Source organism: Ambystoma mexicanum, chromosome 12 (genome assembly GCF_040938575.1).
Source record: "Ambystoma mexicanum isolate Mex_15411 chromosome 12, UKY_AmexF1_1, whole genome shotgun sequence".
Classification (NCBI taxonomy): domain Eukaryota; kingdom Metazoa; phylum Chordata; class Amphibia; order Caudata; family Ambystomatidae; genus Ambystoma; species Ambystoma mexicanum.
Window position 1 is genome coordinate 618,957,144 of NC_090936.1, and position 17,409 is coordinate 618,974,552.

General features: G+C 44.9%; 1 protein-coding gene across 1 annotated transcript; it reads right to left on the reverse strand.

Moving 5' to 3' along the window:
• Nucleotides 1-237: 237 nt before the first annotated feature.
• On the reverse strand, nt 238-9,612 carry LOC138514643 (olfactory receptor 6F1-like). Its single transcript, XM_069630084.1, has 2 exons — nt 9,598-9,612; nt 238-1,212 (listed from the first exon to the last, which is right to left on the reverse strand). Exons 1-2 carry the CDS (start codon nt 9,610-9,612, stop codon nt 238-240), a joined length of 990 nt encoding a protein of 329 aa, XP_069486185.1.
• Nucleotides 9,613-17,409: the final 7,797 nt, after the last annotated feature.

Sequence of the window (17,409 nt, forward strand, 5' to 3'; positions counted from 1 at the left end):
TAGACAAACCATTAACAATCTAAAAGAACATCATCCTTTCCCTCGGCTCCTTGTTATTCAACAAATGCAAAGAGCGCAAAATCAGTTTATTCCAGTTTTCCTTGTTGCAAAACTTAACGTTTTTCTAGATCATCTAAGCAGCAACATTGCTAATGCACGAGATTCCGGAAACACATATAAAGCATCTCCTCAGTGTAAGTGCCGTGGATGAAATATGCCTTTGAATTTTTGGATCCTCTAGTGCATGATGGTACAGATTACTGTCACAGGTTTCCGACGAGGGTACATTCTCCCAGTAACTTTACTGAGAGCTTCCTTCACCTCTTTGTTCCTTAGGCTGTAAATAATGGGGTTTAGCATGGGGGTGACCACGGAGTAAAAAAAAGAGACAGCTTTGTTATGATCTGCAGAGTCGAGGGAGGCAGGCCGGACATACATGAATATCACAGTCCCAAAAAATATGGTGACGACAATCAGATGAGATCCACAGGTGGAGAAGGCCTTTTTCCGCCCTGTGGCAGATGGGATCCGAAGGATGGTGACAATAATACTGACGTAAGAGTACACAATGAGCAGGAAAGAACTCAAAACCACCAACGCAGATACCATGAAGACACTCAGATCAGCCAAGAATGTGACACTAGTAGATAGCTTGATCACTGGCCCTACATCGCAAAAGAAATGGTTGATCCTTCTGTTGCCTCCAAACGGCAATCGAGAGATTATACTAGTGGGACAAACTGGAACAAGAGAACTTAATATCCACGATGCTGAGACCATTTGGGAGCAGGACCTGCTGTCCATGATACTGTGGTAATGCAAAGGATGGCAAATGGCTACATAGCGGTCAAAGGCCATCAGGGCAAGGAAGAAGAACTCTGCAGTACCGAAGAAGAAGAAAAAGTACATCTGAGTCAAGCAGCTTTGGAAGGAGATGGTCTTGTTCCGGGAGAGCTGGTAGTGAAGAAGGTTGGGTACAGTGACAGTGGTGTAGCCGATCTCAAGGATGGAGAAATGACTTAAGAAGAAGTACATTGGTGTGCGGAGGCAGGCATCCAGTCTGTAGATGACGATAATTAACATGTTTCCAAACAGTGTAAAGATGTACATGACCAGAAAGGTCAGGAAGAGGATAATGTTTAGGTTTGGGTGGACAGGGAATCCAATAAGAACGAACTCCACCGAGGTTGAGTTATGAATCTCCATCACAGACTCGTCCTGATTCTGAATCTGTGGAAACACATAACATTTATAAGATGTAGTTTATCAGCAGAGATAGGAAATTAAAATGTTACAGTAAATCAAACCTTTATGAACTCACTTGAATATATGACGGACATCTGGATTTGCAGCTAGAGGCTTATTTATGACCAACTAAAAATCACTGTACCTGGGTTTCTATGCATTGTGTCATGTGCAGAAATCTCAATTTCAATAATGCCCTAGGATTACTTTTCACAAATCTTGATTACGCTCCAGTAAACAGTTGGTTTGCTGCCCCACTTCTTCTTGTTCTTTATAGTGTTAGCACATTATATAGGACAAGGGGAAGGGGTTTTGCAGAATAAAACAAGGATTTGTTCTGTTAAGGATTTTTGCAGGGCAATCAGTGTCTACTGCCAACTGGCAATCTTGAAGACTCATATTATGTGCACTCTTGTGATTAGCAGCTGAACTCCAAGACGATTAATAGCAAATAAACAAAGCATTATGATATAGCATTCCAATTTCTGGCTTATACTTAAGGGTTGTGTGTGGGAGCGCTATTCAGGACATATATGAATATGCATGTTGCAAATAAGCCCTCGCGAATACCACTGGTAAGAGGTTTTAGTGCTGTACCAAGGAATTTGCTTGCTCATTGTCTTTCCAAAAAAGACGAATTCCAGGGTACTGCATATTAATGCAAAGAATACAATTTTTTCCAGAATGTGCTGTTTTCTTGTATGTGTTCAGGCACATCCTGCTCAGGTAAAGAAACGAAATTCTTGTATTTGTGTCACTTTTCTAAGCAAGGTTCTCATTCTGATTAAAGAGACATTTCTCAAATCCCCAAAAGGATTTAGAAGCTGGACATTCACATTTGTTGTGTTTGTATATATTGGTATACATGCATTTTTGGACCATAATTTGGAAGTAACATACCAGTATATAATAAGGACATACAGTAGTAGGATACATCAATATGGATGCAGTTAGAAAGGAAGAATTATAAACATGACAGTAGGAGCATGTAGAGAGGTGGTACACAGTATTACAGGCAGAGTGTATTCGTTGGGTGGTGGGGAGAAACCCATTCTTGGCCATGGTGGGTCTGTAGCTGTGCTCACATTGAAATATATCGATATGAGTTTCTAATTATTTGAATTTCTAATGCACAGTTATATTCCTGGAATTGCATCTGAGATGTCACCCCTGGATTGAGTCAAGGGACTTGACCTGTTGTACCATGAAAGAGGAAGCAAAGGTGTTCCTCTTTATTTTCCACAGTAGACCCAGAGGAGTCAAATCATCAACCTGCTCGTCCCACCTCTTCCCGTCCTTCCAAATGCAAAGTTAACCTACATTGGAAAAGTAGCGCTGATTTTTTGCTTGCTTTTTCTTTCTATCATTCAGTAAATACAATTATAATTTGTTCTTCAAATTATAGTACATTTTAGTTGGATGTAAGGCTTTTATGTCTTCCATTTACGTTATGGCTAGCACAAAATGAGATCCATACTGGGTTCGTTTAACAAAAGGGCCACATAATACCCAATACACAACTTAAAAATCATGTTTTAAACTCATGATCTAATAAATAGTTAAGGGCAACAAAAGAAAAACTAAACGGCATTCCAAACTCACTGGTCATACTACTGTAGTACCTGGCGTTCTGGGTGGAAGGCTGCAATTCGGACCCTCTTCCAGCTTTTACTATGCAAATGGGATGAAAGACTTTGTGAGACAAATATGAATGTCTGTAAAGTAAAAGGTTAGCTGCATGAATGGATACAAATAAATAGATATGATGAAAAGGCTCTGAACACAGTTTGGCCAGCTGTCTACTGCAGGCGGTAATATATAATGCAATCATAATCATAAAGCAAAGCGAGCTCTGGAGGCTAACTACAGTGTTTGCTATTGCAATAGATCTGTAGATGTACAGATTGGATGGAACTATTGATCACTACTTTGCGTAAACATCTAGTTTGCCTTGTGTATTCATTATGTAAAAGGAAATAAAGAGACTAAGCATAGTGGATTGCGTAGCGGGCAGAGTACTGGTCAATCTAGGTGGAATATTGCAGTTTGTGGTCATCTCAATTTTAGGGTATCTGGTATAAAGCAACTGGGTGAAAATAAAGAATGTCAAGCAGTATGGGTTTGTTCATGGGTTGAACACCAGTTGCAAGATGTATGCAACCTGCAGGTTACAGAACTAGGTTTGCCATCAAAGCATTTGATCATGTGATCATGTTAATTTTCAAAAGTGTTCACTCGTCAATATGATGCATCTTCCCCAACAAAATTAAATATAGTTGGCACAATAAAATTTAGATTCACTAACCTAAACTTGAATGTAAAGCATGGAGATGATGCAGTGTTTTACACTATCAATACTCTAATATTGCATTTCGTAAGAACCTACATTTTGGAAATAGAATTGCATGACTGTCTTTTAAAAAAAATATGAAGTTGACGCATACCTTTGCAAGACAGGACATAGAAAGCTTAATAAAAGTAGCATCCCGATTACTTCTGCTTTACAATTATTTAAGAAAGAAAGAAAAATGTTTGGCTAGCATTCCCACACATGCCTTTGGCACTTAATAGTGGAGGAGATGATTACTGCTGCACTTTCTCTCCATTAGGCCTTGAAGTGAACAGAGAAAAGAGGGGGAAGAGAGCACAGAGGGCAAAAGAATGCAGGGCGAACTGTGCTTTCATTGAAGAGGGCAACTTAAATAGATATCTTTGCTACACAAGTGTGCATTTGATTAGCAAACTGACAGAATTGCATAGCAAATTGCTATGCAACACTGCTTATTTTATGCCTTGCTGGTACAAGGGCCTCAACGCATCCTCTTACTTTTTATAGGCTCCTTCCTCGCCTTATCAACTTTCCTCTCTCCTCCTCACTGGCTCCCTTGCCACCTACTTCTACAGCCGTCCAGGTTTCCCCTGTCAACTATGTCCACCTTGCTTCCTTGCCACCTACTGTCCTTACCATATCCTTCACTACTCCCCCCTTGTCACTTTCAACTGCACAGGATCCCTTGCCTACTCTCACTACATTGACTCCATGTCAGCCTCTCCCGCCCTGCTGCCCTGGCCACCCACTGCTGTTACATCTGGAGCCCTCCTGCCTCCGGCGGCCCCTGCCATAATGGCTCCCTTGTCATCTTCCACTATTCTGGCTCCCTTGCCTGAACACTCCTTATGGAAACCCTTGTCATCCTTGCCTCCGCTGCCTCCTCCTACCTCTAAATCTCAGGCACTCTTACCGCTTACAAGGGGGACCTCTGCCCCCTGCATCCCCATGTAAGTCTTTCAAAAGTGATGACCTGCTCCATGTAGCCACACTAAACTCTTGCTTTCAAGCACTCCTCTGACATCAACCACCTTCTTGAACTCCTGGACCTTGATGTTCTTGCTGTTACTGGGACATGGTTTAAGGACAGCTCTGTCACGAGTTTTGACACACTTCTCCCTGAAGGCTGCAAGATCCTCTCCGTGCCCATGCCCAACATGCCAGCAGGTGGATTATCCTTGATCTTTCCTGAGTGGATTTCTGCTTCCATTATTCCCACTCAGGTCTGTTCCTCCTTTGAAAGCCTGGTCTGCAGGCTCTCTCTCTCCCCTGTCTCCTCTTTTACTCTGGCCACCAACTATCGGCTGCCGGGCCGGTCAACCCTCTTCCTCTCAGAATGGGCTGACCTGGCCTCTTCTCTCCTCTCCCCCTCTTCCCAACTCCTCCTGCTGGGGGATCTTAACATCCATCTTGACTCTCCGGACTCCTCAGGGCCTTTCTGTAAACTGTGTGACTCCCTAGCTCTTTCCATTCTACCCTCTGGTCCAACGCACACTGCTGGCCACACCTTGGATGCTCTCATCTCCACGGACATCCCACTCTCTACTCCTCTCACTACCACACCCTCTTGGACTTAACATTCTCTTCATTCTTCTCACTTGAAGCTCTCTTCTCCTTTTGCAATGGCACACCCTACACCACCTCCTGCCTTGAAGGTCATCCGAACCATGAAAAGAGTATCAGTGGCTGCCTTTGCCTCCAGCTACTCTCCTCCTTCTACTTCTGTGGCTGACTCGACCCTGATACAGCCCGCTCTAATTTTCACTGTTCCATCTCCAGCACTTTCAACATTCTTGCCCCAGTCATGAGGGTCTGACTGAAGCCTGCCAAAAAGTGCAACTCTTGGTACGGCTTTGATCTGGCTGCTCTTAAATGCAAGTGCAGAGCAGCTGAACGGAATGGGATTCCTCAGGTACACCCTCTAACTAAATGGTCTCTGCCTTCTTCAAATACAATATAAATTCTACATCTTCTCCAAGAAAAGAGTCTACATTAAAGCCTTCATCTCCGCGACATCTAACAACACAGCCAAACTTTTTAAAGTCTGCAGGGAGCTAGCCAACCCTACTGCAGCCACATCCTCTTCTGCACCCACCTAGGCCCTTTGCTCAGCCCTGGCCACACATGTCACCACCAAAAAAGGACATCCTGTCCTCTCTCTCTTCTGCTCCCCCTCCTGCACCAACATCTCTTGGGCCCCCTTTGGCCACCCACACCCTTCCCCCTTTTCTCTCCTCCCTCTCCCCAATCACACCTGATGAGGTGTCTAGACTAGTCTGTTCTCTGAAAGCCTCTTCCAAACAGGTGGACCCCTGCCCCTCCAAAACCATCAAGGACAACAATGACACACTCACTCCAGCCTTGGCCGACCTCTGCAACCTCTCATTTGCCACTGGAGTTTTCCCCTCTCCTCTCAAGCACCCTCTTGTGCACCCTCTGCTCAAAAAACCCTTCACCGACCTGTCCATTCCGGCCAACTATCGCCCGATCTCCATCAACCATTTCCTGGGAAAACTCCTGGAGAAGCTGGCTATCACCCAACTTACCCTCCACACTGAATCTCTTGGTTGTCTACATTACCATCACTCTGGCTTTAGAGCATCCAGGGGCATGGAACTGCTCTTCTGAACACCTGTGAAGACCTGCTCTCAAATCTTGACTCTAACTCTCCCTCTGTCCTCATTCTTCTTGACCTCTCTTCTGCTTTCGAAATGGGAAACCACAACATCCTGTTCAGCCGCCTCCATGATACCCTGGGCATCACAGATCAGGCCCTGGAATGGCTCGCTTCTTTTCTCTCTGACCGGCCCTCCCAGGTGGAACTTGGGTTCTTTCTCTCCTCTATCACTCTCTCTACTTGTGGTGTCCCCCAGGGATCTAACTTGTCCCCCTGGTTCTCTAATATCTATGTGGCCCCCTTGGCCCACAGAATCTCTACCTTTACCTCTAACTTTCAGTGTTATACGGACGACATGCAGCTCTCTTTCAGGCTACTCTCAGCCTCCTCCTCACTCATCCCTAACTGTCTATCCGCAATACAGTCTTGGTGTGCTGCTAACGATCTCTGCCTGAATACCAGTAAGATAGAGATTGGCCTCATTGGGACCCCAGTTCCTGCTTTCCTACTTTCACACTGGCCCGGCTTCCCTTGGCCCTGCGCCCTCACCTACCAATGGAGACTCCACTCTCTCCTTCTCTTCGCACATCTCAGACATCTCCAAAAAGTCCCACTACCTACTGCACCTCCTCAGAGGTATTCTACCTTTCCTCACTTTCCCACAGAAGCTCACAACCTAAACAGCACTGTTTCTCTCCGGGCTGGACTATTGCAACAGCCTCTTTCTCAATCTTCCTACTTCTACTCTCCGTCCTCTACAACCCATCCAGAACAGAACCACGAGACTTATCCTTGGTCTCAATCCCAGAGACCGCATCTCTCCAGTGCTGCTTAAATCGCTCCACCGGCTCCCTGTGGCTGCAAGGATCAAGTTCAAGACCCTCTGCATGATCCACAAGGCTTTCTGGGGTTGGGGCCCACACTATCTACAACGCTCTCTTCCTAAATACTCTCCTGCCATCGTCTTCCGCTCGACCTCCTCCAACTCTCTGCGGGTGAGCTGCTTTCACAAACAGAGATCTGGGGGTAGATCTTTATCCTCTGCAGGTGCCTCCCTCTGGAACAGCATTCCTGCCTCTCTCTGTCTTGTGCTGGAGCACTTTAAGTTCCGGAAACTCCTCAAGACCTTCCTCTTCTCTTCCTCGCTCTCTCTCCCTTGCTAACCTCCTCTCTTTTTCTCCACCATGCTTCCTCCTTCTCCTCCCTTACTCCGTTCAGTTTTTGCTGACTGGTTGCCTGGTTCACCTCCAGAGCCATACAGGTCCCAGGGCCTCCACCAGTATTTGCACTTGTTCAGCATGACTGCACTTTCTGCTTACTCTCTATGAGGGAGGCAACCTCTCTGCACTTAACCCAGGCCCCTGTTGAACTGGACACACTTGGCCCGCACCAGCCCCTCTTCCTTGCACCTCCGTCTATACACATAGGTTACCTAAATGTACTAGGACTAGTAAGTTTTTCTGTCCTGTCCCCCCCCCCCCACCTTTTGTCTGTCGCTGACCCTAGCTGGGTCAAAAACTTTAACACATCATGCACTTGCACTAGGAGAAACGCCGTCAGGCCTAGTATGCTAGTTTTTCATTCGGAAACTTCAAGACATAAGATTGACTACTGTAGTCCCTTGTTCCCTTCCCGCCTTGAAGTGCTTTGAAGCACTCCACCTGTGTATAAGCGCTGTATAAATAAACAATTACAAATTACAACAAGAATATGGCATTGAAGTAATACAACAATGTAATAGTCAAATCCTCAACTTGAATTCCTAACAGCAGATGCACTAGTTACTCGTCTGAAATCATAGCAAAGTAATTTCCTGGCTCCAATACACCATGCTTCTATGAAGACTCTCGTAAGAGAAACTACATTGGCTTGATGTTTTATCAAATTCTGGGTAGGCATTTAATGTCCCACATAGCATTTGAATCCTGCAGACTCACCTCCCATGGCCACCTTAAAGCAGTCCTTGTGCAGTCAATTATCATCGAGATTATGGCAGCACATTGGCTTACTGAAGCCCCCGCAAATCTCCATTAAATTCACTCTGCAGTCCTGGATCTCATGTCTAAGGGACCACATTACTGCCCATTATTGCCTTCTCTTCATTGAAACATAAATGCATGTAGAACAATGGAATGCCTTTGTGTTCCTCAATGAAAAAGAATACTTTTTGGATTGCAGCATGAAATGGAAGGGTCAGAATTGTGCATTCCACTGGAAGCGTACCTCTAACAACTTCTGTCATAAATGATCACTTCGCCCAGAGTCAACAAGACTGAAAAGTCCTAACAGTGATCATGTGAGCAAGTCCTAATTGTGATCCGGAGAGCATATGTCTTCTCACTTCTAGCCAGTCGCTGCCACTCAGCCCTGGGCCTAACAGTAAGGCCCAATTTCAGGCACACAGATTTCCTTGCACCTGTCCACCAATGCTATTGTGCGTCTACTCTTAATTCACAATGGACATGATTCACAAAGCGTTCTTCAACGGGTAAGTCCCATTGAAGAATGAAATTCCAAAAACAGTCATTCAATCTTGCCCGCTTTACCTCATAGAAGTAAGGATACTTTACTTCTTGGAATTGCTTTTGTGTGATGGTAGTTGTTATGTAGTTTGTCACCCTCCCAGAGTGCTCATAGGTACTTTAGTCTCATCACCAGTAAAATATCTCACAGCCCTACAAATAGATCACTCTTGAGCCGCATATGCAAAAGGGAAGTTACAGGTATCGGTTTGAGGCAAGTTTCATAGCAGTATATTAATTGCATTGCTTTATTTCAGTCATTGCCAGTAAAGCTTACTGGTATATAAAAAGAAATGATATACAAATTACATTCTTGGATACAATCAATAAGATACCAATACAACTACCACAAGGATTCCAATACTATTCAAGTACGAACAAAAATATCCATATGAAGTGCATTGCCAAAACCATGAATCTCAGATACGAAAATGTATTTACTGTATACATCTTTGATAACATTGGCTAATTTGTTTCTGTGTTATTTCATAAAAAAAGACATGGAACAAACAATTTTATATTTTACAATGTACATAACATAATGAATAAATGTGTCCTTAACAGTCACAATTAATACACCCAATTATCATCAACTCAGACATAACATGCTGGCATTCTATTTATAAGCCAACATCTATCTTAAGTATATGAATGCAGTTATGAAGTAAAACAGATGCCTTATCTCCCATATTTCTACAAATAAGGTAAGAGAAACAGGGAATATTGCATGGTGTCTTTCTTCTCAATTTGGTGAATCCTTGCAAGGCAAACGGAATGACGTTGTCAATACCAATATGGTTGCTGGGCCCAATCAGCCTGGTTGAAAGGATAGCTGAGAGTGACCCAAATATAATTCACATTACTGGAGTCATCCTAAGATGCGCAAATTGAGGATCCATTGACCTTTAAACATTAATATCAAGAGTGCAATTGAGATTTGGAGCACAGCCACATTAGGGTGTGGTTTTGGATGTCAATGTCTGTTTAGAGGAAGCCTCTCAGGAAGACCTTGTGTAAGTGTCGAAAAACGTGTTGGCTGTTCAGTAAAAGCAGTTACAATTTGTAACAGTATGGTCTATCTATTGAGTCAATATGACTGATATGGTTAATTGATTTTTGGTGAGGTATGACACAAGAAGTTCCTTGAGATTCTACCCGAGGCCAGAGGTAGAATACCCAACTTACATTTTAGATAGGTTGATCTGGTGCTAGATGGCAACATATTATTTAGAAAATACTTAAATTCACCTGTTAATTATGCTGAAAAATACAGTCGACCATTCAAACTATTAATGGTTTCTTCAGGCACTGAGATCAGATCATGCCCTTAAGGGCAACTTTAAAGTGTTGCTTTCTTCCCATCATAAATGTAACAGGGCTTGACCATAGAGCCTGCAGGCCACATTTCATGGCGGTTGCATTCACATGTTTGGTGCCTTTAAAAGGTCTTAGCCTCTCTGTGTTCCGTAACTCCATCAGATCCTTCTTATACATCAACAATGATCGAATGGCCATGAGACAAATCCAGTGTAATAGTTACTTATTTTTTTATTTTTTTATTTTTATTGTTGAATTTAATCAAGAAATTGATTTTTTTACATCTTCAGTTTAGTTTCATAGTAAGTTAATCATGGTGAGACTTGTCTCTAAAAGAATCGATGAGAAGATTGTAGACAGGGGGAGGCGGGGACGGTGCCTAAAAAGTCGCATTGCGTTTAAATTCCAGTTTTGTCGTTAGTTGTTGCAAAATTTTAAAAGTCGCTAATTGCCATGCTGTTCTGTCCCCGCTGATCATTCTTGCCCACCATGTTTCTTAGTCTGTCATTGACGATTGACTGAATAGATGTTTCATGTAAGGGAACCTGATGTCCACCATGCCTGGACAGGATAATAATAGATGGCGGATTGTCTCCTTTTCCTTGCTACACAATCTACAAGTGTTGGTCAGCGAAAGACCTCTGATTTGATGTATTTCTCTTTTAGTTTTTTTGTTACCCTTGTGGGATTGAACTTTAGATCGTCTTCTGAGCACTCCACAAATTTTAGTAGGGCTAAATTTTCGTCTCTCCATGATTTGAGCATTTTGAAGTTTGATGCACATGCTTCTTTGATGACCAAGCCGTGAAGAAAAGTACAGTTCGGAATGACACATTTCCTGTACAACATGAGTGTATTTCACTCGACGGTGCCCTGTAGGGAGAGGAAGCTTAGGTCGCGTCTGATTAGCGAAGCAGGGATTGAGTTTGGCAACCCAAAAACCATTCTCCAAAAGTGGGCCTCCAGTTTTGGCCAAATTTTTTTAGGTAGGTAGGGCATAGCCTCAGAACTGTAGGTCACAGTAGGAAGAACCTTTGACTTGTAGAAGTTTAGTACTGGGATGGTGGAAAAGCGTCCACATTTTCTGTCTATGGCCTTGCCTTTAGTCGCCAAGTTTCTTATCTTCATTAGGAGTGCTTCCTGCATGGCGAGTTCTTTTTTTGAGTTATCTAAAACCACACCCAATTATTTAAACGTTTTGACTTTGTCAACAACAATCTTGTTTAGAGACCAGTTAAGTTTTTCCAGCTTCTTGGTCGAGCCTTCCACAACCATTATTTTAATCTTTTCAATGTTTATTTCTAGGTTGTTTTCAGTAGAGAATCTGCATAGGTTGGCGAGTTGGCGCTGTAAGCCTATGGGGGTCTGGTCTATTAAGAGGAGATCGTCTGCGTATAATAGTCTGCTGATGTTTACTTGTGCTAATTTCGGCGGAAACTATTTAATGGACTCCTCTGTATACTGATAATCCCCCAGGTAGGCTAGAAAAAGGGCCGGGGCCAAAGGGCACCCCTGTGTCACTATGCCCGCTCCCGGGGAGCCGGCTCTGGCCCTGCGTCCCCGAAAGCAGACATCAAGTCCCCGGGGAAGGTCCCAGCAACCCCTTATAGGGGCCCTTTGGACAGCGTCCTGGCGCCTATGGCGCCAGGCTCATAGAAAATGTCAGTCCTGGCGCCATAGGCGCCAGGCTCATTATGAAAGTGTTTGGGTGCACTTACCTGATGCAGACCATGCTGCAGAACCCCGGCCTCCTTGAGGCCTGATAGGAACTACTTTACCTGTGGGACTCATTTACCACCCGGGCGTGGTCAAGGAAGGATACATACCTGAATGGAGGAAGGACACATTCTAGGAACTTCTTCCAAGGCTATTTAAACCACACCCGATCAGCCACACGTGCTTTGCGTTGTTCTGCATCTAGCAGCTGGACGCTCACCGTGTCTGCTCCTGCATCTTGACTTCTGCCACACCTGCCAGCATCCTGAATCACCTGCAAAGGAAGGGAACAAGAGAACAGAAGAAGGAAAAGGCCTCACCTGCTAAATCTGCATCCCAGAGACATTTCGCCGACAATCCTGAAAAGGAAGACATTTATTTTTAAAAGCACATTGCATCGATCGCTGCAGCGCCGCAATCTACTCACCTTTACAGGGCGCCTCCATGTTCAGCAGCGACCATCCGGATTCGCAGTCACGCCCCCGCGCCTAGGGAGAAAAAGACAAGAACAAAGGTGAGAGAAAGAAGAGAAAAGGGAAGCTAAAACTCCATGTCAAGACTTACCTGTTGGGTCATTCCCTTTTCATTTCGGGACCGCGCCGCATCCAGGCATTTTCGGACCCCGGCCCCTAAGGGGAAAAAGACATCAGCGTTAATGAGTGAATGAAAAGACATTACCAAAACACTCATTAAAGACTTACCTGATTTCCACAAGGATTTCACTGCTCACCTCGGGTCGTTGCCTGTTCCCCGGCATTCCGTACCCCGGCCCCTATGGGGAAAAAGACATTAGCATTAGAACATTAATGCATGGACACAAGGGGAACCACTTATAGAAAAACTTACCTGGAAGCCAAGCAAGTTTGGTTCTCACCCATCCGAAAATCCAGTGACGTAACTGGATACCAACGCGCCCCTGCATCAGAAGCAGGATGGAGAGCTCGTCCTTCCAGACCCTAAGGTGAGACGCTACGGGGAAGCACAGAAGGGTTTTGAGGAGGGTGAGAGGGGTAAGTGGGAGGCCGATTGCATTACCCCGCAGACAGTTAACCCCCTATTCTCACCTACAGAAGGATACTTCTGCGAGTCAGACAAGCCAGATCTGGGGCCCGGTCCAGTCCGTCTTCCGAACCCTGCGCATCACCTTAGACGAGGTCACAGCAGCGTGAACCAGGCCAGCGCCCCCGTGGGAGTCAGGTGAGCGTTACAGAACACGAAGCTTCCTACAAATTCCCACCCAGGCGCTATGGAAACTTCTGAGACTGATCAGTTGGCCCAATTACTGGGGGAATTACGGGCCGAAGTACATGCCGCTCGTCAAGAGACTAATGCCCTCAAGAGGGAATTAATAATATCAAAGGAAAGAACTGATGACCTGGCCAGACAGCTTTTGCAAGGTGAAGCTGGACAAACTCCTCTACCCTGTTCCGGAGGGAACCCCGCTCCTGTGGTTCCCAGTAACCCTGTGCAGATTAATCTACCTGGAAACATGCCGCTGGCCCCACCTGAACGCTTTGCTGGGGACCCCAAACGATTCGCCGTATTCATGAATCAGTGTCGTTTGCGCTTCCTATGCAGACCTGGGGCCTTCCCTAATGATCAGACCAAAGTAGCCTTTGTATTGTCATATCTCAACGGCTGCACTGCCGATTGGTCAGTTCCACTGGTTACTCAAGATGACCCGATTCTCCGTGATTTTCAAGGATTCCAAGCAAGCATGGAAAGGTTATTTGCTCGACACTCTCAGGGGCAGGCTCTGGATGACGAACTTCTATCCCTGCGACAGGGCAATCAGGACCTCCTATCCTATATTGCAACCTTTAATAGACTAATTGTGGAAACGGGATGGCCAGAGGATAAAAGAGTCACGTTATTTTATCGAGGGCTACGCGGAGAACTTAAAGATGTCTTGGCCCAAGTTGTAAATCCGCCCCAAGAATGCACAGAATATATAGACTTAGTGGTCCAATTGGATCACAGACTTCAAAACAGAAAAACAGATCGGTCCAGGTTTGAGACCCGGGTGTTGGTCAAGACCCACGCTAACCCCAAGGGAGTTGATGTCTCTGAGCCTATGCAAATTGGAGGGGTTAAAGAACCCTTAACTCAAAAGGAACGTGAAAGGAGGCGGCAGTTAAAATTATGTCTTTATTGTGGGAACTCTGGACACTTTCTACGAGATTGCCCGGCAAAACCGCCCCGAAAAGCGGTAGGAGCCGCTGATAAAAACCATGAAGACTCTGTTTCGGGAAACGACTCAGCCCGACAAGCGTAGGGGTCCGCTTGCCGAGCTTGAAAACTAACTCTCAGACCTCGCATTTCATTGTGCCAATGGTTCTCGTAGATCCAGAAAAGCCTAAGCGGTTGCATGCAATAAAGGCATACATTGATAGTGGGGCTATTGGAAACTATGTGGATCGTGAATTGGCCTCTAGGATTAACCTCCCTCTCCGTCCTAAAACCAGCAAAGATGTCATCACCACAGTCGATGGAACTGAAATTGCCTCTGGACCGGTAACACATTCCACTACTGGGGTGACTCTTATTGGTCCTGACGGCCATCGGGAGGCAGTTGTGTTTGATGTAAAAAAGGCTCCACAGTTTCAGGTTATTCTTGGAATTCCTTGGTTAGAGACACATAATCCTCGAATTGATTGGCGAGCTAAGAGAATAACCTTCCCGGATTGTGCACAAACATGCTACCCAGAAAAGCTGAAGATTAATCTAGCATCTGTAACCTCTGCCTCCATGCAATTACCTCCGGAATACCAGGACTTTCAGGACGTCTTCCAAAAGGAACAGGCCAACACGTTACCTCCTCACCGATCGTACGATTGCCAAATCGATCTGGTGCCTGGTGCACAACCCCCTTGTAGCAGGATTTATGCCCTTACCGAACCTGAGAACCTGCATTTGAGACAATATTTGGATCAATACCTCGCCAATGGTTTTATTCGCCCGTCAAAGTCCCCGGCATCCTCAGCTTTGTTCTTCGTGCCTAAAAAAGAAGGCGACCTTAGAACTTGTATCGATTACCGCGCATTGAACCAGATAATGGTTAAAAACCGTTATCCTCTGCCTCTGATTCCTGAACTCCTTGACCAGGTGAAGGACGCTTGCATATACACCAAGTTAGACCTCCGGGGGGCATATAATGTGGTGCGAGTAAAAGAAGGCGACGAATGGAAAACAGCCTTCCGTACAAAATATAAATTATTCGAATACCAGGTAATGCCTTTCAGGTTGTGCAATGCGCCTGCTGCCTTCCAATTCTTCATGAATGATGTCCTTCGGGAACTCATCAATGTTTGTGTTGTCGTCTATATCGATGACATTTTAGTGTACTCCTCTTCGGAATCTGATCACAGAAAACACGTTAGGGCAGTTCTGAAAAAACTGCGCCAACACAAACTATTTGCTAAACTGGAGAAATGTGTTTTCCATACCACAGAAGTTGAGTTTCTCGGTTTCATCCTGACACCAAAAGGAGTCCGAATGGACTCAAGAAAAGTGGATGCCATCCTCAAATGGCCATCACCTAGCTCTGTAAAAGGGGTTCAAAGCATGCTCGGCTTTGCCAATTTCTATCGCAGGTTTATCCCGGAATTTTCACGCATAGTACAACCCATTACTGCACTCTTGAGGAAAAATAAATGTTTTGAATGGTCTGAAGAAGCCGAGCAGGCCTTCCAGGATTTAAAAGCTAAGTTTACCTCCGCACCTATATTGAAACACCCACGTCCAGATCTCCCGTATGTCGTCGAAACTGTCGCATCCAGCCTAGCCATGGGAGCAGTTCTGTCTCAAAGAGATCCTGAAACCAACCAACTGCATCCCGTAGCATTTTGGTCCAGAAAATTCTCGGCACCAGAGATTAATTACGCAATCACTGACAAAGAACTGTTAGCCACAAAGTCTGCTTTTAAAGCCTGGCGGCATTACCTGCTTGGCGCTCGACATACCATCACGGTGATCACTGATCACCGGAATTTACAGTATTTGAAAACCGCCAAGGCTCAGTCATCAAGGCAGCTCCGATGGGCTTTGTTTTTCGCTGAATTTGATTTCGTGATTACCTATCGACCTGGCTGCAAGAACGGCAAAGCAGACGCCTTATCCCGAATTGGAATGGGAGAATCTGATACAAACTCAGAACCAGTACCAATAATTCCCGAACAGAGAATTCTAGGCATGACTTCGTTACAGACGCTTGAAGACATTCAAGTCAGAGTGAAACAACTCCTGGACCCTACAGTCCTACAGGATTGGATACAAAAGGGATCAGACTTTACCATAGATAATGGTTTACCTTATTACCAAGGACGCTTATTCCTGCCGCACAAGGATTTACACGAACTAGTTATTTCAGGTTATCATGATACATTAATAGAGGGACACCCCGGTATTGCCAAGACAATGGAAAAGCTGAAACGACAATTCTGGTGGCCCTCTTGGCGAAAAGATGTTAAATCTTTTGTGATGTTCTGTGGTGTTTGCGCCCCAAATGAAGGTCAAAAGAAAAGACCAGCCGGTCTCCTTCAACCGCTAGACATACCGTCAGCACCCTGGCACACCCTATCAATGGATTTTATTACGGACTTGCCTCCTTGTTCGGGATACAATACCATTCTGGTAATTGTGGATTTGTTTTCCAAAATAGCCCACTTCATTCCTTTGAAAGGTTTACCTTCAGCTTCTGTCCTAGCCAAAGAATTCCTCGAAACTATTGTTCGGCTACATGGATTCCCATCTATACTAATCTCTGACCAGGGAAGCCAATTCATTTCCCACTTCTGGCGCAAATGTTGTCAAATGGCACAAATCGACGTAAGATTATCGACCAGTCACCACCCTCAGACCGATGGTCAGACCGAGAGGACAAATCAGACCCTTGAGCAGTACTTACGGTGTATGTTACAGCAATCTGAAAGCAACTGGAAAGACATTCTTTGGATAGCCGAATACGCATATAATAATTTGGTAAACTCTGGAACTGGCCATAGTCCTTTTTATACCTTGTTTGGACATCACCCTCGAACCTCAAACCTCGACTCACCTCAGAACCTTGGAGTGCCCGCAGTAGAACATCTGCATTCTACCATTACCCGAGCCTTCAAAGAGGCAACCACTCATTTACAACAAGCCAAGAGAAAATACAAGGAGAATGCTGACATACATCGGAGTGAAGCACCTCTGTATCAGATTGGGGATCAAGTGTGGTTAGCTACCAGACATTTACCGCTCAAAGGGCCTCGAACTTTTAACCCAAAATATCTGGGACCTTATTCTATTACGGCAATAATTAACCCAGTAGCGGTTAAACTTGATTTACCAGCTAATATGCGAATTCATCCTGTTTTTCATGTGCCACTTCTGAAACCAGTGGTACCCGGAACTCGACTACTCAAACCTCCAGAACCTATTCAAATAGATGGGGAACCCGAATTCGAAGTGAAGAACATTTTAGATTCAAAAATGTTTAGGTCAAAGCTTTTCTACCTAATTGTTTGGAAGGGGTACGGACCTCAGGAGAGGTTGTGGGAACCCAGTGACCATGTGCATGCACCTCGATTAGTCAGGAAATTCCACCGACTCTTCCCAAACAAACCAAAACCCCCGGAGGGAACAACCTTGGGAGGGGCCTTGGGGGGGAGTGCTGTCAC